The 27995-nt window shown below is 47.6% G+C and overlaps 1 protein-coding gene across 4 annotated transcripts; it reads right to left on the reverse strand.

Moving 5' to 3' along the window:
- Positions 1–10: 10 nt before the first annotated feature.
- mapkbp1 (mitogen-activated protein kinase binding protein 1) lies at positions 11–27866 on the reverse strand. Of its 4 annotated transcripts, XM_023951336.2 has the most exons (32): positions 27493–27858; positions 23828–23919; positions 19613–19675; positions 19415–19472; positions 14766–14936; positions 14552–14689; positions 14304–14486; positions 14175–14192; positions 9643–9803; positions 9349–9547; positions 9100–9234; positions 8823–9025; positions 8661–8752; positions 8444–8569; positions 8303–8373; positions 8110–8231; positions 7306–7381; positions 7118–7229; positions 6987–7050; positions 6778–6906; positions 5184–5299; positions 5008–5033; positions 4711–4851; positions 4514–4636; positions 4216–4340; positions 4014–4138; positions 3759–3944; positions 3534–3615; positions 3052–3461; positions 2278–2979; positions 2095–2180; positions 11–1903 (listed from the first exon to the last, which is right to left on the reverse strand). In XM_023951336.2, the coding sequence occupies exons 1-32, from the start codon at positions 27601–27603 to the stop codon at positions 1685–1687; spliced, it is 4665 nt and encodes a 1554-aa protein (XP_023807104.1). In that variant the 5' UTR covers positions 27604–27858; the 3' UTR covers positions 11–1684. The 4 variants fall into 4 exon arrangements, with proteins under 4 accessions (XP_023807104.1, XP_023807105.1, XP_023807106.1 ...); XM_023951337.2 differs by lacking the exon at positions 14175–14192 and having other exon boundaries at positions 27493–27866; XM_023951338.2 differs by lacking the exon at positions 4514–4636.
- Positions 27867–27995: the final 129 nt, after the last annotated feature.

The following is a 27995-nucleotide window of genomic DNA, read 5'->3' on the forward strand; positions in this document are numbered from 1 at the left end:
GACGACGAGCCGATGGAAAAGTTTTTACTAAAAGTGACAGAAAAACAAACTAATCTTTGAGTTGCAGTGTGATCAAAGTTTCCTGACTCAACAACAGGCTCCAAAAGTGTCAAACCGAGGTTATCAAAATGTGCGTTCGGGTCCAAAAGAGCAGTTCCAGTAGCATCACAACTCATCCACACAATAAATACAAAGTGTTATTAAATCATGCCGAGCGTTTCAAGTGGAAGAAAAATCCTCATCGGATCAAGGAATGAAGGTCATTTGTTCACAAAGTATTGCTGTTTGCTCCGTAAAAAAAGTCTAACCTACGTCAACCAGGGTCAAGACCGGAACACTTAAGACTGAGGAGAAGAGGAGGACACCTTCATCGCAGGAAATGTCTCTAAGACTGACAGCAAAAGGCTGCAGACGTGAGGATGAGGAGGGTCAGGGAGACGACTCGCCTCCACCTGTCGGAGTCCTCTGTGTGAACGGGTGGATGGAGGAGCTGGTGAAGGAGGAACGAGGAGGAGATCTGCAGGATCAGGGTCAGCTTAAAGTGACTGAAAACACAGACTGTAAGTTTAACGAAATATTAAAATAACTATTTTAAACACTTTTTAAACTTTAAAAGAAATATCACAATTTGGGTTAAACAACAACAACAACCTTAAACTGTAACCAAAGGAAGTAAAAACAATTATGTGTAACAGCTGTTGTCGTGTGTTTCAGTTTGAATTACGACTTTTTGATCCAATGACAGTAAATGAGAAGTGGACTGAGTGACCCCGCCCCCCCTCGCATTCCAAACAGGAAGTGGCTCCAAGAACCCAAAATCCCCTAGACAAGCTATTCATTGCATTGGTCAGAATAAACATTCTTGATCTGATACCTTTTTTTTCATGATGATTTTTTCTGTAGTTGAAGTTACTCAAGTTATAAACTGACCAATCAGATGCCTCCATAAAAGTGGGTGGAGCCTACTGGCCCACGTCCAGCTTTAAAAGAATTTGACAGATTTTACTTGGCCCGTTTTTCAGTGGTAGGGGTGTGGCCCTTCCAACAAGGTCACTCCTGATTGGGGAGAGTGGTCGCCATAGAAACCCGGAACAAGTATAGCTCACTGACGACGTCTGGCTTCGACATGGTGGCGTCCGGAAGTGCGAAAAAATGGCGACTCAATTGACTATATTGTTGGAGAGACGTCGTCACTCAGTCCAGTGTTCCAATGCAGTCAATTATTTCATAGGGGGGCGGGGCTTTAAGTCCATTGGCTACCGAGACATGATTGACATCTGATGACAGAAGTCATGGTGACGTCCTTTCTGTGCCCGAATAGCGCCTGTGTCCTCCCCCCTCCTCCACAGTAGAGCTTGGTAGAGCCAATGGGCTCAAAGCCCCGCCCCCACATAAAATTAGGCTCAACTCAGTTGAAACTGTAAATCGAGAACTGAAAGCAATTAAAAAAACAAAAAAATGAATATAGACAGCAGCTGTTACTGATAAACTTTTCAAATCTGGTAACAGTTTTAGGTTTATAGCTTTTTTAATTTAAGTTTTTAGTATTTATTTAAATGTAAAATATATTTTATCCAAATCTTCAACATCTGTGGAAATTGTTTTCAAGATTTCAATTTTTCTTTTTCCTTTAAGCTGATCCCGATTTGATTTTCAGTCAGAGAGGAGCAGCAGGAGAAGAAGATCAGCTGCTGTTGATCCTCCTGTTGACGGCCTGCAGGAGCAGCAGAGAGTACTCCTCCAGCAGGGCGGCGGTCCTGACGTCCTCCGCGCCTCCCAGCATGCTCTGGGAGCCCAGCGGTAGAGAGTCCAGCTCCGCCCTCATGGCCCGGAAGGCCTCCGATAAGAGCAGGGACACCTGGCACTGGATGGAGGTGGACTCCTCCGGAGAGAAGCCGCTTACCTGGATGAGGAGGAGGAGGAGGGGGAGGGGGAGAACTGAGACTCATTCATCAAAGGAAAACCATTTAATATGACAAAAATATGTTTCTTAAGCATATTTCAATGAATACTGTATGTATGCGTGTTCTCACATCTGTTCAGGTGTGACACCTCCCACCGTTCGTTAACCCCTCCCCTTCCTGAGTTACTCACCTTCCTGTAAATATGTGTCGCTCTCTTGAAGCAGCTCTGCAGCTCATTGGCCAGAGCCCTGCAGGTCTCCACACTGATTGGTTGCTCTGCACAGACACAGACACAGAACCAGGTGAGTCACAGGTAACTCGGCCACCTTCCCTCCATTAAAGACAGACAGAAAGAGAACAATCGGAGCCAAACCTTTGTCACCTGCATCCTCTGAGTCTCCACCTGCATCGCTCACAGGCTCCTCCCCCAGCTTGGATGGCACGAGGAGAGAGGCGGAGCTTTGGAGCAGCGAGGGCGGTGACAAGGAGGCAGACGGCTTGGTGGGAGGAGAGAAGACGTCGAGGGAGGGTTTGTCGGGGAGTGGCTTGCTGCTGCCGGAGACTCGAGCCTGGAGGCTGCGAGGAGGAGGCCCTGCCCTGTTGCCGTGGTTACCAGCAGCTGAGGATGACGGCGAGACAACGACTGGGAGTACGGCTGCGTGCGGGGGCGTGGCTGGAAGCGCAGCAGAGTTTCCAACGGCCACATTAGTGGGCGGGGCTTCTTTTGCCTGTATGGGAGTGTTTGGCGCTAACTGCGGTGATGTCACGGCGTCAGAAGGTTCAAGGATGTTGAGGCTGTCTCCCATGGAGACGGAGCGTGATATCTTCGCCATGGAGCTCGCCGTGGGGCTCATGTAGGAGCGGGGAGCCGCAACCGCCGCAGAGGAAGAGGAGGACTTCCTCAACGTGACAGCAGCGCTCTCCTGCAGGGGGGATCGGGGAGAGGGGGCGGAGTTTGGCTTAAGGGTTGGGGGGGCTGTTGATGGAGGCCGTCGCAGGGAGGACGGGAGGGTGGTGGGGCGCTGGGGGGCGACCTCTCTGGACGAGCGACAGCTCAGCGGGTCAGAGAGCTCACCTGGTGAAGACAAACGGAATGAGGATGTTTCCCCTGAAGTCTCACGGGACGCGGTTGGGTCTGGGGTCTTACCGGCGTCCGCCAGCAGGCTGTTGACCGACTGAGCCTTGTGTAGTCCCGGGTTCTGGTGGGAGGGAGTTGGGAGAACCATGTTCCTCCTGGGTTCCACCTCAGTTTGGACCTTCTTCTTCGACGTAGCGCTCCTGAAGCACGGATGACCTGAGGAGGTCTCTTCTGGCGCCCCCTGCTGCTGTTGAGGCAGATCTGGTCCTTGCTGGTTTGGGTTCTGGACCTGGACCAGCGGTGGTTGGTCCTTCTGGGTCTGTGGTTGGTCCTGGTTCTGGTTGCCTAATGCCTTTCCATCATTCCTCCTGCTATAGTTCTCTTCCATGAGGGGTCGGACCTCAGAGACGAGGAGCTGGACCTTCACCTCCCCCCCTGCTCCTTCTGCGCTCCGTGTTGGTAGGAGAAGCCCGGCCCGGCTGTGGAGGGGAGGGAGGTGTTCAAAAGAGCGATGAAGACCAGTTAGAAGCTGGATCTTTAGTACAGCTTACCTGGCAGCTGAGCTCTGGTGAAGGAACCTGGAGGAGATGCTGAGACTCTCGCTGGAGCTGTTAGAGGTTCTGCTGGGACTTCCTGCAAACACGCGGGTCACATGATCTTCAACAAGGTCTTCCAGAAGCTTCTAACTGGAGCAAAACCAGCAGAATCTGGATGTTTCACAACATGGAATTAAGGTTCCGGTCCACGAGAGACTTTTTCAGGTTCCGGTTCTGTACCTGAGGCAGACGGGTCAGCCAAAGTGACAAAGTTCTCCTTCAAGAAAGCCTCCTGGTCTGGAGTCTGAGGAACATTTTGAGACCCTCCTGCTCCTTCTCGTCTTTGTCTTCCAACCACTTCCTCCTCCTCCATTTCCAGCTCGGAGGAGTTTCCGTCCTCGCTGAGCGGTTCTGTGGGTTCTGTGTCTGAGGAGAACACAGGCAGCAGATGAGGAAACGGCGTCCGTCTCGCTGGCGACTCAGCAGACGTCTCACCGTCTCCAGCGGGTCTCTCCGGGCTGGACAGAGCGGAGCTGAAGCCCAGAGAGCAGCCGCTGTCCGGACTGGGCTTTTCCTGCTGCCCGCCCTCTGTAGGACACGCCTCCTTCACCTGAAACTCACTGACAGGAGGCGGGGTTTCAAATTCAGTTAAAAAACTTCCATCAGAAGAAGTTTGATCTTGTCAATCTTTCTGTACCTGCTCATTAAGCTCACTCTGTCCTCCCATTGGTCAGGAAACAGAACAGGCTCCTCCCTGTTTAGGCTCTGATTGGACAGCAGGATGAAGTCTGGTCGTTGGCTGGTCTTTGACTCCTCCTCCACCTGTTGGACAGAAACCCTCCTGCTGAACTTGGACCATGAAGGTGAAGGCTGCTTTAAATCAGGATTTTATTCCTTTCTCTAAAATATCTCCCAGAATCCTTTGGGTTCTTCTCTTGAGTTCCCACTTCCTGTTGGCTGGAATCTTCTGACTCAGAGGCTTGAAGGTGTCTCACCCACGCGGAGGCCACCTGCAGGCTGGTGGTGCTCTGCAGATCCTCGCTGGCCCTGTGAAGCTTTGGCTCCACAGCAGGAGTCCTCCTCTTCAGGCCGAAGTCAGGGTGGGGGCGTGTCTTCCCCTAGACGAGCAGAATCAACCACTTCCTGTTTGAAAAAGACATTGCATAGCAGGAGTTTGTGTCTGCATCCTCACCTCCTCCTGATCCCCGTGGATGTCTGGACTTGCGGAGTCCAGCATTCTCAGATCAAACATGGACTTGACCATCAGGACGCTGTCGGCGCTCGACGTCCGTCTCGACCAGCGTCGCCGAGGGAGTTGTGCTGTCGAGTCCTCCTGAGGAGTCCGGTAGTAGAAATTAGGAAAAAGGAGCTGCGGCCTCGTTTTTTTCTTATGTGATTTTAATTTGAAAGGGCACAGGAAGTTTGAGGTGAACTCAAGTTCAGACGTGCGAGGGCGAACGGTTCCTCAGCGGCGTGGACGTTCGCTCACCTTCCTGTCGTCTCTGCCGAACATCTCTGAGGGAAGCAGACAAGAAGCCTCAGGTCGGTCACATGACCGAGCATCGCCAAAAAATCTCACATGTAATCAAACTAACTGGCGAGGAAACACAGACTTCAAGCTTCAGAAATTGCTATTTGATTTGAGGCGTAACCATGGTAACTAACCTGCCTCTTTCACACATCCCGCTGTTTCCATGTAAGGGCGGGGCTGCTCTTCTTCCTCTTCCTCCTCGCCGTTGCTGTCGGATGACATCATGTCGACACAGGGGGGCGGCGTCCTGCTGCTCAGAGACACGTCGAGAACATGAGACCTTCATCTCAGTGCTTTTTCTCTCCCGAAGACTGCCTCTGAACTGGTTTCCTCGAACGTCACAAAAAAATCTTCATCACCCAAAACGGATGGTTGATCCCAAACACGTCTTTGGTTTGATGAGTTCACACGTTCTGATCTTTGGGCTCATGAAGTTTTACTTCAGAACACAGAGAAACACTCCCACAGTGAAACACGGCGGTGGGAGATTCATGCTATGGGGCATTTCTGCTGCTTCAGCCGCATCTCCATCACAGGAACAGATAGAGATGGAAGGATTTAGAGGAACCTGCCTCGGGTTCAACTTCAGGTCACTATGTGCTCTTTCAATAAAACGGATCCAAAAGTCTGACTTCATGCTAAACATTTAAAAACATTTCCTTCAGATTTAGTCCTCAACCTTTTTTTTGCCTGGACGTTTATTGTCAGAAAATATTTTCACCAACTGATCTGTACGGGAGTAAAACTGGCATTCAAGTCTCACCGTAATGGATATTTACAGAAGAGTATCCGGCAAAGAAAATAAATACGATAAACAGAAAAATTATCAGGAAATCACAAAACTGTACAAAAATAAAATATGTCAAATTATAAGAATGAAGCTGTTGGATTATGAAAGAATTTGTAAGGAATTATGCGAAAAAATGTCTTATATTTACATTTTTTAATTATGAGAAAAATATCAAACAAATTATGAGAAAAAAGTCAAATTTGTGCAAGAAAATCCTCCTAGAATAAAGATGCAAAATACTGAAAAGAAATCAAAAGGTTATGAGAAAACATGATGAGGAAATAGTCCAATTGTACTAAATAAATTAGTAAAATTATAAGAATAAAAATGTAAAAAACTATGAAAACTGTTGGATTATGAAAAAATGTAAAATTGTGAGAAAAAAGTTGTGAAAATATATGAGGAACATGTCCAATTGTACAAAAATAAACGATTAAAATGATCATGTCAAAAGATTATTTGAAAAACATAATAAAATCGTGAAAAATAGTCAATCTTGTACAAAAATTAAATCATGAATATAAGAAACAGATGTGAAATTACAAAAAAAAAAATTCTGATAAAGTATTTAATCTATGAGAAGTAAATCTGTGATTAAAAAAGTCACAGTTTTGAAAGTCAAAACAATGTTCTCTTTCAAAAATAAAGTTGTCATTTAATTTTAAAAGGTTTCACAGTTAAGTTAATTTAATTGAAAGTCAATTGAAATTCAGGTCATGCTTTAAAAAAAAAAAGAAGCAAGAAATCATGTTCCAGTACAACATCGGGATTCGTTTGGTATCACCAGACTCTTTCCAATAGTTCTTTCCCTGCAATGATCTGTAATGTTCTCCACTGAGGTGAGATGTTAGAAGCTTCCATCAAAGCTTTGATGATGACTTCCTGTCTGAGAGAAACGTCCTCCTAACCTGTGAAAACCCTCTAAGCTGAACGTCTACCTGACTTTGACGGCTCTCTGCTGAGGTGCGTTCTGGCGGTGAGGAACGCTGCGGCGGGGTTTCAGGTCGGCGAGTCTCTGCCTCATCCTGATGGTCATCTCCGGACTCAAACGCCACACAAAGATGCAGCTGCGCACACACAAACGCGCAGACGGGTGAGGACGTCTGCTGCGGTCGGAGGAAGCAGAGCCGTTCACCTGCGTCCGTACCTGTCTCCTGAAACGGTGATCAAGTGTTTGCAGTCGCCGCTGAACTTCAGCCCGGTTATGATCTCTGAAACAGAATCCTACGTTAACACAAGCACGAGCGCAGGACACACAGACGCACAACAGCAACACACCCGAGTGTCCAAACATGGTGGCCACACACTCTCCTGAAAAGAAGTCGAAGATGCTGATGTTCTTGTCTGAGCAGGAGGTGGCGATGTAGAGTCCTGACGGGTCTATGTGCACCTGACAAGGTAAAGGGGAGGAGCCTGTGAGCAGATACTCCACTAAGATGTTACCACGGTAACCACAAATGACATACTTTAATGATGGTCCCGTCCTCCCCCTGCGAGCCTTTGTACGCCTTCTTCTGTTTAGCGTTGCTGACATTAAAGATCCTGCAGGACGGACGACGAGCAACCGGTTAGTTCACCATCATCATCATCACCATCACCATCACCATCACCATCATCACCATCTTCATCAGCAGTACAGAATCTTTTATTTAACTGACAGCAGGTATACAAAACCATCCCTGTCCTGTTTCCACTAAAACTCCTTTTCCTACCTGAAATAAAACAGGTCACTTTCACAAAGACAGAAGGACGTTTCAGACAATACACCATAAATAAACCATGTTTTTAAAAAAAAAGTTTTATACTTTTAAAAAGTTAATTTAAGTAGAAACTCATGAACTTTTCAAGATTTGCTGTGCAGTTCTGACCACACCCTGATAGATCAGAAGCAAAAAGGCTGTTTCCTGCTTGTACACTGGACACAGCACATTACCCATGATGCTTTGCTGCTGTGATGCAGTTAAAGACTATGTCCGAATTCCCACCCTAACCCCTCTATTGTGCACTATATAGCGCGTTTGCCAATTCTCAAATCCAGTGCCCCTAGAAATTTCTCTGCGAAAAACCAGTGTGCATCGACGCGAATATAGACCACAATGCATTGCGTTGGAACAATTATGGCCCAAAAAATGTATTTAAATAATAAATCATCAATGTTTTTATCTTCAGAAGACAGTGGACTCATAAATAATCATTGCAAAACGCTCATATTAATTAGATTTTAACTTTGTCAAATCGATGACATCATAAAAAAAAGGAGATGCGGGTACCGAATGTTGCGGTCCTGACAGCCCACAGCCGCGTACTTCCTGGTGGGCTCCACGTCCATGTCGTACAGAGTCGTCTTCCGGACGACGTGATGCGTCCGGATGAACTCTAGCCCCTCCTCCGTCTGAGGAAGGAGGAGGAGATGCAGCCTTTACCTCGCACACGGTTCTTCTCACACTCGCAGGTAAGTCTCACCTGCTGGGCTGAGCGAAAGTACACGCTCTTATCGGCGCCGCAGCTGATCATGCGCACCTTCCCCTCATTGGCTGAAGGACAAGAACAAGAGTGGTTACAGACGAACAGAGGCGGGAAGGGGCGGAGGTCAGAGCAACAGACCGGCAAATCTGACAGCGGTGATGGAGGACGAGTGTTCATCCAGAGTCTGGACCAGGCTGTAGTCTCGGCCCGCATCCAGGATGTGGATCAGCCGGTCCCGGCTTGCTGTGGCTAACAGCTGCAGACCTGAGCAGAGAACATGAAAACGGCTCCTGACCACCTCCAAAACATCCGGTTTTCTGGCATAAGGAGGCGAGGAGCTGATGGGGTTTCTCACCTGTGTCCGGTTTGGAGAACTCCAGGCAGAGGATCTCGGAGTCGTGAGCCTGAACGTTCAGGATCTCCTCCATGCTGTCCAGATCATGGATCCTGAAGGACACAAACGTCTGAACCAACGCGCGGACGCCGCATCAAAACCCTGTCACCCTCATTCCCTCACCTGAGAACTCCCATGCGGTCCCCGGAGGCCAGGTGCCGTCCGTCCGGACTGACTCTCAGAGCCCGGATGCCCGTCCGGATCTGGTCTGTCTGCTGCCCCTCCGGTGGCCCCGCCTTCTCTGCGTTGCCGCCGGCAACGGTGATGCTGTCGGCGTCAGGGAGGCTGCTGACATTGTCTTCCACGTAAATGACTTTCTTCAGGTCCTGGGGGGGTCAGAGGTCAGAGGTCAGACAGATACAGGTGTGTGCCTGGCATGTGCGGGCGAGCGCTGCCGTACGTGGCTCAGGATGTTCCTGTGGAGGGCGCTGTGTCCGTCCATGTTCCACAGCCGGATGGTGTTGTCTGAGGAGCACGACAGGAAGGATCCGGGGGGGAGGAGTCTCTCCCCCTCACCTGTTCCACCTGTGGAGACCTGCAGGAAAAACCTCACTTAAAAGCACCATCAGGAGGTGTTCAGTTCATCCACAAAACTGGTCTGAGACTCGGGACCAGAACCAAGTGGACCTAGTCAGGGCTGCAGACTCACCTCCAGGCTCCACACGCAGGACGAGTGGTAGAGAGCGGAGTACAGCTTCCCTGCTCTCCGGAGGTCCTGGAGGTCCCGAACGTCCCACACGTAGACGCTGTGGTCGTTGTAGACACAGGACAGCCAGTGATTGGTGGGGTCGTAGGTCACGGCCACGCTGTCTGGGTACCGAGCGTCTGCTCCGCAGGAGAACAGCTGGCTGAGGAGGAGGAGGAGGAGGAGAAGACGTACATCACAGATCCTGCTGTGACTGTGGTTTCCATGGTAACGGGTTCACTGTGGCAGGTGCGTTACCTGGCATCAACCATGCTGGCAATGTCAGCGCCCAGAGAGTGGGGGCGGGGCAGAGTGCAGAGGAAGTGCAGGTTGACGGGGCTGAAGGCTCGAACCGTCCCGTCGGAGCATCCACAGAAGATGAACTCCTCTGTGACGGACAGACAGGTGGCCTGGGACGTCTGACAGACAGGTGGACAGACAGGCAGGTTTTCAGGTTCTCCATGAAAAACGTAACTTGATGGCGCAGCAGGAGAGCGGTGCTGCCTTCAGGTACCACAAGGATAAAATACAACCTTAGGGAATGTTGTAAATGTTGAAGTGGAGATTGTCAAATGCTAAAAATGATTTTCTACAGAAGTTTATGCTGGGAGTCCAAAATGTCCCTGAAAGAATTCCACCTAAAGTCAGAGTCAAAGGTTCAGGTGAGAGAAAAATCCTTTTTAGCGCGTCAGTTCCTCAGAACGAACCTGAAGGCTTCTGAATAAACTACTGAGGTTTATTTGTGGGGTCACATCAGGTAAAGTCAATGAAGAAACCCACAGAAAATTAGGGGGAAAAAAGACTTTTTCTTATTTGAAGAGATTGAAGAAACTTAAATTAAAACCCAGAAACTGTTACCAAATAAAAAATAAAAGTTTGCTGCTGTTTTGTAGTTCTATTGTTGTTCTCTCACTCTTTGCTGTCATTTCTAAAATTACAGTATTATTTCAGACTTTTAGTTTTTGGAGTTAATTCTAATCATGTGACCAACAAATATAACTAACATATGTTTGGAATGTTGCATTTAAAGAATTAATTTGTTTATTTAGCATCTTTGATTTGTTGTTGGAGATCATTCTATAACCTGATAGTATGGTAAAGTATAGTATCCTCCTGAGAACCGAGGAAAAAAAGTGTCTCCCAATTTTTGTTTTTGTGTGATTTCCTATCTATTCGGGCCTAAAAAAACACCTTACAATTTTATTTTTTTTTTAAATATTTTTAATTTTAATTTCCCAACACGTCCACTGTAGAGGACAACAGGACGATATTTCTGTGAAAATAGAAGTCAATTAGGAAAATCAGAAAAAAGGAGCAGATTAAATCTTTAGAGTGATATTCACCCAAAAAACATTACATTTTTTTCTAAAACAATAAAACTCTTTATCACTCTATTGTCACTTGTTGGACCATCTGCTACAGACGACGATCGACAGGTAAATTGAGAGCTTTGCTTTTTGGCTCAGCTCTCTCTTCACCACAACGGACCGATACAGCGACCGCATAACTACGGACGCTGCCCCGATCCGCCTGTCAATCTCATGCTCCTGTCTTCCCATACTCATGGACAAGACTCCAAGATATTTAAACTTCTCCACCTGGGGCAGGGATGCTCTACCCACAGAGAGATGGCAAACTACCTTTCTTCGGTTAAGAACCATGGCCTCAGATTTAGCGGTGCTGACCCTCATCCCAGCCATTTCACACTCTACCACAAACCACTCCAATGCACGCTGGAGGTCCCGGCTTAATGAAGCCAACAGGACAACATCATCTGCAAAGAGCAGAGATGAAACCCTATGGTCCCCAAACCAGACCCCCTCCGGCCCCTGCCTGTACCCTAGAAATTCTGTCCATAAAAACTATGAACAGAACTATGATAAAGGGCATCCCTGCCAGAGTCCAACATGCACCGGGAACAGGTTTGACTTACTGCCGGCTATGCGAACCAAGCTCTTGCTCCGGTCATGCAGAGACCGGACAGCCCTCAGTAAGGCTCCCCGGACCCCATACTCCCATAGCACCCTCCACAGGATACGGGGGACGGACGTGGTCGAACGCCTTCTCCAAATCCACAAAACACATCTGGACTGAATGAGCGAACTCCCGCATTCCCTCCAGCACCCTAGAGAGTGTGTAGAGCTGGTCCACTGTTCTACAACCAGGACGGAAACCTAACTGTTGTTGCTGGATCTGAGGTTCGACTATCGGACGGACTCTCTTCTCCAGTACCCTGGCATAGACTTTCCCAGGGAGGCTGAGGAGTGTGATTCCACGGTGGTTGGAACAAAACTAGATCAAAAACAGGTCCTCGAAAATTTTATCAACGTACTGTGAAAAGTACAGGATTGGACACCAGTATTCACAAACTTTGGCATCATCTTGATAGGCAGGGCGCCCTGCTAGCACAGGTGTAAACCTCTAATGATGGACGTTTAAAAAACACAAAAAAATCAAGTTATTTAAAAAAATAACAGTTATTTCTTCCTGAATCTCATCCTCCTCATCCTTTTCATCCTCCGAAAGCTCCAAATCTGAATCTCTCTCAACTATCTGGTATAGAATCCACGCTGCTTCACTTTTTTCTCCATACATTATGTGCAGCCATTAAATACATTAAAATGGTCCCGGTGTCCTCTACAGTGGACATTCATTAAATGCCTGCTGTTTTAAAACAGAAACCATGAAACTGTTGTCAGATCTAAAAATATTGTTCCTAACATGTTTATGACCAAGAATATATGTAATTATCATGGTAAAAAATGGAATAGATACAGAATATTTGACTTGCCTTTCATCTTTCCATAAAAATAGGTAAATGTTATGGTAGCCATCTTGGTAGAGGTAAAACTTAAAGTTCCCAGCATGCAAACTCATCACATGACACATCACTGGAAAGCCCAGGATGTCCTCTACAGAGTAGAGTAGGATTGTGAAAGTTATCTCTTAATTCCTTAAAAATATACAGGTAAACAAAATGTCCATTATAGAGGACATAAATGACTGGGCCGGGTCTCAGGAGGGTATAGTATAGTACCGTGTATCATAGCATAGCAGTATAGTAGTATAGTATAGCATAAAATTGGACAGTAGAGTAGTGTAGTGAGGTAAAGTGTATTATAGTATAGTGTAGTATAGTAGTCTACAGTATAAAATAGTATAGTACAGTGTTGCATAGTTTGGTATAAGATAGTATAATGTAGTATAGACTAGTACAGTGTAGTGTAGTATAATTCAGTATAAAATGCTATATTGTAGGATAAAATACTAAGTGTTGTACAAAATAGTATAGTGTAGTACAGTGTTTTTCAACCAGTGTGCCGTAGGAAATTGCCCTCATTAACTGATCTAAAAACATTTTCCATCTCCAGGAAATCAGCTCTGTGTTCATCCAAACAGGTCCTGATAAAACACTGAGTAGTTAGGAATATGAAAGATTATAAAACACTTTTTTCTTTGTGTTTTTTGATTCTGTTAAAGACACTTTGATAAGAATGACGGTACTGTGATCTAGCCGCAGCTTCAGCTCTGTTTTCTGAAAAGTCCCGCCCCTTTAACTGTCTCCACCAATCATTCCTGGAGGCTTAATAATACGTCATCAGTCTGACCAATCAGAAGTGGTTAAAGTCTGCACTTCCTTGTTTCAATTCTGCTCATAAAGTTGCTCAGTTCTAATAAAAATACCAGCTAAAGCTCGTCTTTAGCGGTGTAGCTTTCCACAGAGTCTGTGTCAGACCGTGGAACAAGTGAACAAAACAATGATGCTCAGAGACGCGAGTCTGTTTGCCATCACTACATCTCCCATGATGCATTGGGTTACAGTGACAGCGTCTCAGCGCACAATGAGTCTTCCCTGTTAAACGTCTTGAAACCACAACGAACACACATCAGTTTTTCAATCTTCTTGATGAAATCAGAAAGCAGTTTAGTTCTCCTTCAAGGTTTGTGTTTATTAACATCCCAGAGTTTGGTCCAAGTCATCTTTACAACTGAAACACTTTTCTAATAACGTCTGGATTATTTTATGTGTTAAACTTAAATAGAAGTTATAACAACATTTAAGAAACAGGGTTAAGGTGAAGTGGCCAACAGACACAATTAAACTAAACTGAAACAATTTAATCATCTAAAAAGAAATAAAACATTTTTGTTAAAGTTTTCAAAGACTTCATTTTTGATTGAGACAAGAGAAAAACTAATAAAACTTCAACATGTTCCCTTTTAGTGGAGCTACAGAAAACATAAATATAATGTTAGTCTTTTTGTGTAAAATGTATCAAACATATTGTGATCATATGCATTATATAACAGTTGGTTTTCCTCCAACATTAAAGAAAATATTTTTGTCAATGATAAAGTTGGCTCAAAAAAGGTTGAAAAACACTGGTGTAGTATACTTTAGTATAAAATAGTATAGCTAGTACAGTATAGTGAAATATAGTGTACTGTAGTAGTATTATAAAGAGCATTTTTAGACTCCTGTGAATGTGGCGTCTTTGTAAATCCTTTGTAACTCTTAGACCCTCAAACTTGTGGAAAACGTTTGTCAACTTCTGAATTTGTGAATCTCCACATGAACATTTTGAAAACGCAATGAGCAGATTTGATGGCATCCATGTTTGCATGTCCGGTGCTGAGCTGATGAGTGGCGGCAGCATGCGGTGGGAGGTGAGCGAAGGCGGATGTGTGGAGATGTGCGGCATGAATGGAGAGGAGACGTATGCGGCGGGACACCATGTGACACGAGAAGCAGCCTCAGGTGGCCGAGTCCAGGTGAGACCGTGACTTACGGAGGCAGAGTCAACTCTCTGCTCGCGAAACAGGAGGAAGGAACAAGCAGAGGAAGAGGAAGAAGAGGCCTTAAGGAGGGCAGACTCGCAGCTGACGGGTCACAAACAAACCTCAGACCTGTCACTCACCCGCAGCTCCACCCACTTGTCCAGCAGCCGGCGCTCGTTGAACTCGCACAGCAGGCCGGACGAGGTGATGCAGAAGGTGGAGGAGGAGCGTCGGCCCCGCCCACACGCCACATCACTGAAGAAGTTGTTCCTGAGCTCACCGAGCAGCCCTGAACGCCCCAGCAGGGGGACAGTGGCGTTGACCTGCAGACACACACCGTCAGTACCAGCGCCGCGTCACCAACCGCCGCGTTCTCTGATCGTTGGACCTTGGAGGTCTTGTTGTGGTCCAGGTACCAGAACTTCACGTGACGGTTGCCGGCGGTGACAAAGTAGGAGCTGTCGTCGGAAAAGGAGACGGCCGTCACTTTGCTGGACACCTTGTTGGCCGCCACCACCACGTTTTTCTGCAGAGCACAGGCGAGCAGGTGGAGTCAGAGCGGCGCCGGTCCACAGGAGCGGAGCTCCGCCCACCGTTCGTACCTTCCAGTTCCACACGTTCACCATCATGTCGTGCTCGTAGCCCACGCTGATGATGTATTTGCCATTTGGGGAAAACGCCACGCAGGCGACTCCGTATTTGTGCTCCTGCAGCTCCGACACCTGAAGGCGCTCCGACACGTCCCAGACCCGAACCGCCGGCATGTGACCGCTCTGGGGGAGGGGGGAGTTTAACGACAGTGAAACACCTGATGATTTAACATAATCCCAGCAGAGCTGCATTAAAGTCAAAAAACATTTTTCTTTGTAGACAGAACAATGGATCGCAGAAAACTCCGCCCACTCTCACCGTCTTCAAGCCCTACGGCGCCGTACAGTCACAGTCCCCTTAACAAAGTCTTTGGCCCTCTGACTTAGGCGGGCGGAGGAACCGGCCACCTTCTGGTTACAGGTGGACCGCTGCACCTCTATACTTTCGATATGCTATAACTCTACTTCAACTCTACTATAACTGTACTTTAACTTTATGGTAGTTGTATTGTAGATGTGCTTCCTTTACTTTGACTTTACCGCCAATCTAAAATGACTGTGATCTAACTGTACATTAACTTGTTGTACATTAACCAGCTGTTCTTAAACCTACTATAATGGGACTATACATTTTCTATAATTGTTTTTTGAATAAACTATAACTGTACTTTAAATTTACTATAATTGCTTTTTGATCTGTGTGATGCGGGTCTGTGTGATTTGGGTCTGTGTGATGCGGGTCTGTGTGATGTAGATCTGTGTGATGCGGGTCTGTGTGATGCGGGTCTGTGTTAAGCGGGTCTGTGCGATGCGGGTCTGTGTGATGCTGATCTGTGTGATGCGGTTCTGTGTGATGCAGGTCTGTGTGATGTAGGTCTGTGTAATGCGAGTCTGTGTGATGTAGGTCTGTGTGATGCAGGTCTGTGTGATGCAGGTCTGTGTGATGCAGGTCTGTGTGATGTAAGTCTGTGTAATGCGGGTCTGTGTGATGTAGGTCTGTGTGATGCAGGTCTGTGTGATGCAGGTTTGTGTGATGCAGGTCTGTGTGATGCAGGTCTGTGTGATGTAGATCTGTGTGATGCAGGTCTGTGTGATGCGGGTCTGTGTGATGCGGGTCTGTGTGATGCGGGTCTGTGTGATGCGGGTCTGTGTGATATAGATCTGTGTGATGTAGATCTGTGTGATGTAAATCTGTGTGATGCAGGTCTGTGTGATGCGGGTCTGTGTGATGCGGGTCTGTGTGATATAGATCTGTGTGATGTAAATTTGTGTGATGCAGGTCTGTGTGATGCGGGTCTGTGTGATGCGGGTCTGTGTGATGCGAGTCTGTGTGATGTAGGTCTGTGTGATGCGGGTCTGTGTAATGCAGGTCTGTGTGATGCAGGTCTATATGATCCAGGTCTGTGTGATGAAGGTATGTGTGATGCGAGTCTGTGTGATGTAGGTATGTGTGATGTAGCTCTGTGTGATGTAGATCCGTGTGATGCCGGTCTGTGTGATGCAGGTCTGTGCGATGCAGGTCTATATGATGCAGGTCTGTGTGATGCGGGTCTGTGTGATGCGGGTCTGTGTGATGCAGGTCTATATGATGCAGGTCTGTGTGATGCAGGTCTGTGTGATGCAGGTCTGTGTGATGCGGGTCTGTGTGATGCAGGTCTGTGTAATGGAGGTCTGTGTGATGCGGGTCTGTGTGATGCGGGTCTGTGTGATGCGGGTCTGTGTAATGCAGGTCTGTGTGATGCGGGTCTGTGTGATGCGGGTCTGTGTGATGCAGGTCTGTGTGATGGAGGTCTGTGTGATGCGGGTCTGTGTGATGCAGGTCTGTGTGATGTAGCTCTGTGTGATGTATATCCGTGTGATGCCGGTCTGTGTAATGCAGGTTTGTTTGATGCAGGTCTATATGATGTAGGTCTGTGTGATGCGGGTCTGTGTGATGTAGGTCTGTGTGATGCGGGTCTGTGTAATGCAGGTCTGTGCGATGTAGGTCTGTGTGATCCAGGTCTGTGTGATGCAGGTCTGTGTGATGCGGGTCTGTGTGATGCAGGTCTGTGTGATGGAGGTCTGTGTGATGCGGGTCTGTGTGATGCAGGTCTGTGTGATGTAGGTCGGTGTGATGCAGGTCTGTGTGATGAAGGTTTGTGTGATGCGGTTCTGTGTGATGTAGCTCTGTGTGATGTAGATCCGTGTGATGCCGGTCTGTGTAATGCAGGTTTGTTTGATGCAGGTCTATATGATGCAGGTCTGTGTGATGTAGGTCTGTGTAATGCGAGTCTGTGTGATGTAGGTCTGTGTGATGCAGGTCTGTGTGATGCAGGTCTGTGTGATGCAGGTCTGTGTGATGCAGGTCTGTGTGATGTTAGTCTGTGTAATGCGGGTCTGTGTGATGTAGGTCTGTGTGATGCAGGTCTGTGTGATGCAGGTTTGTGTGATGCAGGTCTGTGTGATGCAGGTCTGTGTGATGTAGATCTGTGTGATGCAGGTCTGTGTGATGCGGGTCTGTGTGATGCGGGTCTGTGTGATGCGGGTCTGTGTGATGTAGATCTGTGTGATGTAGATCTGTGTGATGCGGGTCTGTGTGATGCCGGTCTGTGTGATGCGAGTCTGTGTGATGTAGGTCTGTGTGATGCGGGTCTGTGTAATGCAGGTCTGTGTGATGCAGGTCTATATGATCCAGGTCTGTGTGATGAAGGTATGTGTGATGCGAGTCTGTGTGATGTAGCTCTGTGTGATGTAGATCCGTGTGATGCCGGTCTGTGTAATGCAGGTTTGTTTGATGCAGGTCTATATGATGTAGGTCTGTGTGATGCGGGTCTGTGTGATGTAGGTCTGTGTGATGCGGGTCTGTGTAATGCAGGTCTGTGCGATGTAGGTCTGTGTGATCCAGGTCTGTGTGATGCAGGTCTGTGTGATGCGGGTCTGTGTGATGCAGGTCTGTGTGATGGAGGTCTGTGTGATGCGGGTCTGTGTGATGCAGGTCTGTGTGATGTAGCTCTGTGTGATGTATATCCGTGTGATGCCGGTCTGTGTAATGCAGGTTTGTTTGATGCAGGTCTATATGATGCAGGTCGGTGTGATGCAGGTCTGTGTGATGTATATCCGTGTGATGCCGGTCTGTGTAATGCAGGTTTGTTTGATGCAGGTCTATATGATGCAGGTCGGTGTGATGCAGGTCTGTGTGATGAAGGTTTGTGTGATGCGGTTCTGTGTGATGTAGATCTGTGTGATGTAGATCCGTGTGATGCCGGTCTGTGTAATGCAGGTTTGTTTGATGCAGGTCTATATGATGCAGGTCGGTGTGATGCAGGTCTGTGTGATGTATATCCGTGTGATGCCGGTCTGTGTAATGCAGGTTTGTTTGATGCAGGTCTATATGATGCAGGTCTGTGTGATGTAGGTCTGTGTAATGCGAGTCTGTGTGATGTAGGTCTGTGTGATGCAGGTCTGTGTGATGCAGGTCTGTGTGATGCAGGTCTGTGTGATGCTGATCTGTGTTATGCGGGTCTGTGTGATGCGGGTCTGTGTGATGCGGGTCTGTGTGATGCTGATCTGTGTTATGCGGGTCTGTGTGATGCAGGTCTGTGTGATGCGGGTCTGCGTGATGTGGGTCTGTGTGATGCGGGTCTGTGTGTTGCGGGTCTGTGTGATGCTGATCTGTGTTATGCGGGTCTGTGTGATGCGGGTCTGTGTGATGCTGATCTGTGTTATGTGGGTCTGTGTGATGCGGGTCTGTGTGATGCTGATCTGTGTGATGCGGGTCTGTGTGATGCGGGTCTGTGTGATGCGGGTCTGCGTGATGCGGGTCTGTGTGATGCGGGTCTGTGTGATGCAGGTCTGTGCAATGTAGGTCTGTGTGATGCTGATCTGTGTGATGCGGGTCTGTGTGATGCAGGTCTGTGCAATGTAGATCTGTGTGATGTAGGTCTGTGTGATGTGGGTCTGTGTGATGCTGATCTGTGTGATGCTGATCTGTGTGATGCTGATCTGTGTGATGCGGGTCTGTGTGATGCGGGTCTTTGTGATGCTGATCTGTGTTATGCGGGTCTGTGTGATGCGGGTCTGTGTGATGCTGATCTGTGTTATGCGGGTCTGTGTGATGCAGGTCTGTGTGATGCGGGTCTGCGTGATGTGGGTCTGTGTGATGCGGGTCTGTGTGATGCTGATCTGTGTTATGCGGGTCTGTGTGATGCGGGTCTGTGTGATGCTGATCTGTGTTATGCGGGTCTGTGTGATGCGGGTCTGTGTGATGCTGATCTGTGTGATGCGGGTCTGTGTGATGCGGGTCTGCGTGATGCGGGTCTGTGTGATGCGGGTCTGTGTGATGCAGGTCTGTGCAATGTAGGTCTGTGTGATGCTGATCTGTGTGATGCGGGTCTGTGTGATGCAGGTCTGTGCAATGTAGATCTGTGTGATGTAGGTCTGTGTGATGTGGGTCTGTGTGATGCTGATCTGTGTGATGCTGATCTGTGTGATGCGGGTCTGTGTGATGCGGGTCTGTGTGATGCTGATCTGTGTTATGCGGGTCTGTGTGATGCGGGTCTGTGTGATGCGGGTCTGTGTGATGCTGATCTGTGTTATGCGGGTCTGTGTGATGCAGGTCTGTGTGATGCGGGTCTGCGTGATGTGGGTCTGTGTGATGCGGGTCTGTGTGATGTAGATCTCACCTCGCCTGTAACCACATATTTCCCATCAGGAGAAAATGCCAGCGTGGTGATGGCCTTCCTGAAAACACAGAAACAGCCTCACTTTGTTCATCGGACTCAGAGAAGGTTCTACCTTTGAACCGGACCAGATTCCATCAACATTTTACTTTCAGGTGAAAAAGAAGGAGGGGGAACACGAGTGACCCGCCGGAGTCTCACCTGGAGCTGTTGAAGATGTGATGCTGTTTGTTCTTGCGAGGATTCAACAGAACCACGACACACCTGTGAACGATGAGACGGGGTCAGGAGGTCAACAGGAAAACACAGACTGAAGGTTTCTGAGCCAACAACAAACTTCAGAACCAAGAACTAAACACTTTGTCGAGAACTTTTCACACAACTCCATGTTGCTCTGGTGAAGAACAAAGGAGAATGTTTCCTGGTGTTTTCTTTAGCCTCACTTCAGGGTTAGGGCTTTTATTTTGATATGTACTTCCTGTTGTCAGCCTCACTTCAGGGTTAGGGCTTTTATTTTGATATGTACTTCCTGTTGTCAGCCTCACTTCAGGGTTAGGGCTTTTATTTTGACATGTACTTCCTGTTGTCAGCCTCACTTCAGGGTTGGGGCTTTTATTTTGACATGTACTTCCTGTTGTCAGCCATCGTTGCACTCAGTAGCTTCAAAGTCTTCTAGAGCCCTGGATTCTGCTTGGTTAAAGCTCCTGCTTTAGTCCGTTTGCTGCCTGTCCTGCATGCAGGTCTGCATGTCCACCCGCCAAACGATAACGGACAGAGACGTGATGTCTGGAAGCCTCAGGGTTGTTGGTCTGATTTCCGGCTCCTGCCGTCCTTTGTGCAGCTCTCTGTTTGGCACCCGGAGGCGGTGGCAACAGCATCTTTGTGGCTGCTGCTGACTCGGCACAAAAGAAACTGCAGGACTGCTCCTGTAATGAGCTGCAGCCACACACGTACGCGCACGGACACACACACACACACCTACACACGCTCACACAGCTGCTTTAATAAATCCAGCTCACTGACTAACACCATGAAACGGCTTTGGATAACAGCGCTGTTGTGTAAACACACTGTGTCCTTACAACATCAGAGACACAAACACTCAAAATCCCACTGACTCATCAGGGTGTGCGTGTGTGTGTGGGTGTGGGTGTGTGTGTGTGTGTGTGTGTGTGTGTGGGTGTGTGTGTGTGTGTGTGTGTGTGTGGGTGTGTGTGTGTGTGTGTGTGCAGAAAATAAGACCAACGCTGAATCAGTGCAACCCGAGGGACAGACAGACGGAAAATTAATGACACGGGACTGTGGAGTCCACGTCCCGAGGGGTTCGAACGCTGAGGCTCCCACTGTCCCCTAAAAAATACACTCTATCTGAAAGACTTTTACTGTACATGGCTGTACTTTGACAGTACTAGAACTGTACTATGAGTGTAGTATAGCTGCAAAACTCTAACAGAACTATAGCTATGACTGTACTACAAGTGTACTCTGATCTTACTGTAGTTGCACCGTTACTATATAAAGTAATAAATTACTATTAAAGCCACAAGCAGCCATTGTCCCCCTTTCCACCCCGCCCTCATTGGCTGCTTCAGGCCCCTCCCACCCTAATCACAGCTCCACGGGACAAATTTGTGAAAAAACATTTTTTTTCAAAATGGAGGCTTTCTGTTGGTTTAATCACCATAGCAACCATATTGTTTTTTTTTGGTCGTCTGGAGGTGGCGGACAGGTCTACGTCCGTTTTAGAAGGATCTGCAAAAGTAAACTTTTGGATTTCCTTGGTAACGGAGGAGTTTATTAACCACGCCCACAATCCTAATATGTTCATTTTGTATGTTATATCGTTTCATTCAGCTAGAGCCAACGATTCATGTGTTGAATTTCCACAATGTTCCGATAAAGAAATGTGCGAGTAACAGAGGAGAACGCCACTTTTCCAAGAATGGCATGTTAACGGCGTTCAAACCTTCTAATTCCCCGATTTTTTTCCAAGGTAGCTTCCCAATGATGCTCGACGACTTAGGAGGTGGAAATTCCTAGGAGGAGTTATAAAGTTGTTGATGGCAGTCTCTTCCTGGGGTTAAAGGTCAAAGGACATTCAGACTTAACCTGGTGGTGTGTGTGAAATTTTGTAAAGATCGCTCAAAGAAAAAGGCTTTTTTTCCCCGTTTGTGGGGAAATGCGGAAATCGCAAAAATGTCACACTTTGCAGCTTAACAGCCCCCAAGCTATAGGTCACGTGGCCATCCCATAATAATTTCAAAACTTCTTTTAGATATCCCCAAAATGTGTGGATGGTTTAATTAGTGGATTTTGAACTTTTTTGTTGCCCCATCAGGGATTTGGACCCCCATCCATTTGATGAGATGGTTTCTCCCGCTGTGATGACATCATTCTTTAGGAGCCTTTTCACCGGGAACTCTGTGACTTCTTGAGTTTGTGGTGGCGGTAACGTTTTTGCTTAAAGGAACAGTAAGAACGACGGCTGCTGCGTTCTCCATGACAACAAGTACAATTCGATCCATTTAAAGTACTATGGTAGTACTTGGAGTAGTATTTTGATGGTAGAGTGTTGTAGATGAGGACAGTAGTGCAGGTCTGTGAGGGGCTTCCCCCCTCCCTCACTGATGTGTCTGTCCTTCATGAATCTCTCTTTCTTCAAACTGACCTACATTAAACCCCCCCCACCCCCTCCCATCGCTCCAGTGACCCACTTCCCTCCTCCGTCCGTCGGACTCTCTGAAGCCCTTCCACCCTTTTGAGCCTGAAAACACGGAATTCACTTCCTCCCGGAGCCGAGAGAGCCGGCCAATCGGCTGAGAGCGTCTGCGGAGCGGGAGCCGCCGGTTGGTCGAAAGGAGAAACACGGAGGTTTCCGAGGCTGTCCCTCGCACATTCCCGTCATTCCAGCTCTGCCAGAGAACAGAGGACGGTGAGGATGAGGAGGTCAGGCTGGCCTTCGTCTGGAGGAGGACTTAGCGGCATCTCGGCTGCCCCGCCAGAAAGTATGTTCTGCTGCTGCAACAGCTCTCCTGGAAAAATTCCATAAACTGAGCGTCCAAAGCGATGAGTCAGGACCGGACAACAAAGCAGAACACGCGACTGACAGCAGGGCCTCTTTAGGGGGAGGTTCTGCCCCTACTTCTAACCTCACACTCATCTGATTGGACGTCAACGTCCTCCTTTAAAAGTGTGGAAAAGCATTTCATGTAATCTGGATGAATAAATCTGCAAATCCACGTTCGTGGAGAACTGGCTCTGAAATGTGTCGTCTGTCTGACGTTCCTCACAGATTCAGAGCAGAAATAAAAACCAGGTGAAACCACAACCCTGCCACGCCACAACGGTAGAAGGTTAAAGGCTGGGCTTATCTGCATGTTCTCACTCTGGAACTGGACTAACGTGCTGACTCAGCCTGCTCGCGTCCCCCCGCCCCCTCATAAACACGCACTCCCGCTGGCAACCCAGTCAAACTGGGTCCTTCCACCACAGAAACCAGAACTGACTTTGAACCGTAGAACAGTTCTAGTAGATCCTATGAGGAAAAACCTCTTCCAGGTTTTGTCAGAGTCTGATGAAAAACCTCAGCCGTCATCCTGTTTTTCACACCCCGGTCTGCATGCTCCTGCCATTATGATGGACAGCACGTTGGAAGAAGTAGAACTACACCCACAGACCTGCAGGACACAACACAGAACCTCCAGAAACTCAGATTTTCTTCACCACCCCCCTGTGGTGAGCAGAAGCAGCCTGGGTACGTGGAGTACATGATGTTCACACTGGACAAGCAGGGAGGGGCTTCCTCTTCTTCTTCTTTTTCTGTTGTTTACTAGCGCATGTCCGCCACCGACAGTTGGAAGAGGTTTGGTGTGAAACGTCAAAGCGGAGCAGATTGAGCGAATCTTGCTCCTAACTTTTTCTTTCACAGCTCTATTCCGATATATGAAAGACTTATTAATTCCTCCTCCATGATCAATTTTCAATCGATTGGCACTTCCGCAAATTAAAAGGGGCGCTACCCATACGTCAGTACCAAATCCGAGTCCCTGACTTGTTAAAATTCAACCTTGTTTAACTTGCAACTCGCGTTCAATGTTCACGCGTTTTTAGTACGTAGAGACTAGCGACACTATGGGCGAACGTGAATCCACCAATTCTATTTACATAGACTTTTCACTGCAACGGGGCGTTGCTCAGTGCAGTGTGAAGGTAGCTTCATACGAACTTCTTGTATCAGAACACAGCACTTGTCTCATTAACCACGCCCACATCAACTCTTTGACCAATCACAGAACAGTTCCCGCCCAGCAGAAGGAGCAAAGTTTGGCTCATTCAAGTATCGAAAACCAGCTGGAAGAACTCCACATTTGGGAATGTGTGCGAGAACAGACGTCTCACTTCTCGGAGTGCACTCACCCCGCCGGATAGGCGAGAAGTCCGGTTCGGGGTTCACAGGCCAGCGCTCGGTTCCCCTCTGCTGTGATTCCCAGAACCTTCTCCAATGTCACCTGCAGGGAGAAACAGCAGGAGTCAGGAAGGAGCAGGAGCCGCCAGGAACAGTTGGATTTATGTTCAGGGCCCAGATGAGAAGCTTTGACCCACAAAAACACCGTCAGGGAAGCCAGCTCCTCTGGTTAAACTCTTTAGAGTCCAAATAATCCTCTTAAGGCGGAAGACTTGACTTTAACTCTGAGCAGAGATTGAAAATCCTGCCCCAGACGCAAGCAAGAAAACACTTGTGTTCGGACATGCACTGATCCAAACATCTCTGACCTCTACAGTGTAGATCTTGAAACAGAACTCGTGTTTTTGAGGAGATTCAGAGAACATCAAACTACTCTGATTACAGTTATCCATGAAGTCTTCATAGCTTCATGCTACAGACTTGTGTCTTGTTCTCTCACACGTGGGTTAGTGTCCCATTGGGACCAAAAACTGACATTAGCTTCTTATCCGAGTCCATCAGCCCTCAATGACAGTTATGGTGTTCCACAGAGTTCTGTACTTGGCCCAACCCTGTTTATCCAACTCTGTGCTTCGTCATCAGATATAATCTATGTTAATCCTGGATTTAAAACTTTCCCATTTTTAAAATAAGTTTATAGTTAAAGTTCTTCTGGATGACACTTTAGTTATGCTACAATAGACTATAAAAGACTTCCCATAATGCACTAGGCTCTCCTCAAATCTTTGTTAGTTATTGCTTCACGCCATGGGCGATATTGTACGTCTTCTGTGAGCCATGTTTGTTCTGTCTGAACGTTGGATACGGAGCTGCAGATTCTGTGGTTTCTGTGGTACGGACCAGCTGGAATGTACTTCCTGTTTGAGGCTCTCTACTTCTGGGCCTTGCCCCTCCACTTCCAGCCATACGCTCAACTTCAAAGACCGTCCCTTCTGCCTTTTGGAACTATTTGAAGTTCCTCCTGTGAGGCTTTTGTGGTTGGAGGCAAAGGGACATCAATGAAAAAGGAACTCAAGCGCAACACAAAGAACAATTCCAGAGCTTTTTTAAAGAGAACTAGTCACGTGTTTGCTCTTCCCAATGTGGTCAGGTCTACGAGCCATTCCCGGGTCCGATCCACGCCGGCTAAGCCAGCTCCAAGCGCAGCTGATCTGAAGTCAGCTGCCACAGAGAAGGGAACCCAAATTATTTTACCCAATCGTCCATCCTGAGCTCTAGACCAGGTTGGAGGCAAAGGGTCCCCAAATCCAGGCCTCGAGGACTGGTGTCCTGCTGGTTTTCCAGAAACCCTGCCTGATTTGCTGCCGATTACCTGGATCAGGTGTGTTTAGCCAATGAGGAGCTTCAATGACCGGATGGTTGGAAAACATGTAGGACACCGGCCCTCAAGGCCTGGATTTGGGGTCCCCTGCTCTAGACCAAACTCAGAGGGTCCTCAACTTATCTTCAAATTAAATATATATCCTTGGGCAAAACACTGCACCCCAGATCACTCCTGGTAGTTACAGTTTGGTGTAAGCAGTGGAGCCACCATCAGTGTGTGAATGCGTGTGTGTGTGAATGGTAGAATGTAAATGTAAAGAGTTTTGATATATATGTATATGCCATTTATGTTATTATTGTTATCACCATGTTATTGCTGTGTTATTATTGTGACATAATTGTTATTACTTTAGTCAATACTGGATTATTACTGTGTTGTTACTGTAATACTAATGTGTCATTACTATGTTTTTACAGTGTTGATACATTGATCATTAGTTATTGTGTCAATACTACATTATTTCTTTGCTGTCATTGTGTAATTACACCGTTAACACGTCAGTATAACTTTATCACTGCATTATTAACTGGTTATTGTGTCATTACTGTATTGTAAGCCTACTGTGTTGGTATTGTGTCACGACTGCATTATTACTGTGTAATAACACATTCTTGGGTCAATATTAAGCGGAAACGCTTTCTTTTACTTACAGTACAGTACCTACGGCGTAGTTATGTGGTATTTACATAGTACTTATTTTAGAACTACTGGGAACTTACAGGGTGTTTACATGGTACTTTTTTTGTGTCTACTTGGTACTTACATGGTACTGGCTGTGTATTTATGAGGTATTACTTGGTTCATACCTATGTGGTACCTACTGGGTATTGGTATTTATAATATACGTACTGGGTATTTATGTCATTTACACTGGGTTTTCAAATAGTACCTACTGGGTATTTACATGTTGTGTAAAGGTGTCTTTTGTAGTACTTACACATATTAGAACAAGGTAAGTACAAATAAGGTACCTTGAATTTACATCTAACTCATTGTCTGTTTCATGGTATTTACAATGTGTAACAAGATGGTAGTAAACAGAAACTACAATGGAAGTACTGTGAAAAAAGGCCCAGAATTTACTTTCTACTTACTTAGCAAGTTTATGTGTATTTTTTGGTACTCACCATATATAAGAGGATACTTAGGTGGTACCTTATTGTAAGCACTGTACTGTAAAAGAAAGCCTTACCCATTAAGCTGCACTAACGTCATCGGTTCTGATTAGAAGGACTAATCGGTTCCTAAAAGGTTCTGATTCGAAGGAAAGTCTTCTGCAGGAGCCCAATTCTCTCTGAACGTGTTGAGCTCAGACTACTCACTGCCACTTACTTCTTGCATGGCGCTGCCACCAGAAAACATTGTGGCGGTTTTGAAGTCAGAACCAGATCGGTAAACCCGACGGATCTGGTAGATGAGCGGTTCCGTGCCGGTCTGAGAGCACAGACAGCAGCTCTGAGGGCGCATGTACCCACCCTCCTTCCCCTCACATGACTCTGCAGCAGCACCAAACTATTTCTGTTTTCGCCCACTTTCCTCCTCACATGTCCCGTCGGGCCAACCAGAGCCACGAGGATGACTCCCCAGCCTTCGTCACTCTGCGGAACCAAGTCCCATAGAGGTAGCGGTCCACCGAGCGCCTCTTAAAGGAAAAGTCACCTCAGAATCAGAAGCATATCTCAAGTGGGTTCAAACCCAGAACTGAACCCACAGACAAGATTTTCTGCAGACCGGGTCTCTGATGCTTGAAGGTATTCAGGAAGTTCAATTACTCAAAAAGTATCAGAACCAGTTCATCTCAGGGTCCAAAGAATATGTTTGTGAGGCAGGAGGTCCAAATCTGGTTCAGATCTGCTCCAAAGCGCCATTTGCAGTCTGTGCTGCTTCTTCATGTTGGAGCATCCCCCCCTGCTCCGGTCCAGAACCACCTCCAGGACCCGTCCCAAAACTTCCAGGGAAGTGGATGCTTCAACAGATAAAGACACGGTACCAAAGATCTTCAGCGGAGCAGAACTGTCTAAACAGATCATGACAGAGTATGGAACCAAAACACTCTGGGGGGAGGGGGGGGGGGGCATTGCTGTCAGGCCCAGAAGGTCCTGGACAACCTGCGCGCAGAACCCCAGGAGTCTGCTAGGAGAACCGAACCGAACCGAACCGAACTGCCATAAGGGTTTGGAGCAATGAAGGAGCACAAAACCCGAACCTAAGCCAGAACCCACCTCCGCGCATATGACCAGCAGTGTGTGAGTGAGTGAGTGAGTGAGTGAGTGTGCGCGCGCACGCGTGAACCTTGTTGCTGAGGTCGCGCTTGTGCCGCGCGCCGCTCCTGCGCAGCTTGATGGACGGGGAGCGCAGCAGGTTCTTGATGCGGCTGCGGATCGTGGCACCGTCCGCAGACATCGCGCACGTTCGCCCTGCGTCGCCGCTCCGTGACGCTCAGGCGTAAATCTGAACGGTCTTCCTCTCTGGTTCCGCCGCTGCCATCATTTCTTTAGCAAACCGGGCCGGACCGAGCCGCGGGACTCTCCTGGACCTGTTGGTTCCGGGCTAGGCCGGTTCTCCACATAGTCCTCCACTGCAGTCAACACGCGCAGGCGTCCTGACCGGACCGGGGAGGCGGAGCGAGTCTCCGCTGCGTCAGGACCGCATGCGACTACCGCAGTGGTACTTCCGCTCGTGCTTTTCAAAATAAAAGCTCCAATTTGGACAATAGAAATTCGACAGATTTTTGTTTGGAATCCCACTCTGATGAAAATTGTGTTTTTTGGGGTCGGATAGCTCTAATATCACCA

This window comes from Oryzias latipes, chromosome 22 (assembly GCF_053564925.1).
Source record: "Oryzias latipes strain Hd-rR chromosome 22, Olatipes_Hd-rR_3.1".
Lineage (NCBI taxonomy): Eukaryota > Metazoa > Chordata > Actinopteri > Beloniformes > Adrianichthyidae > Oryzias > Oryzias latipes.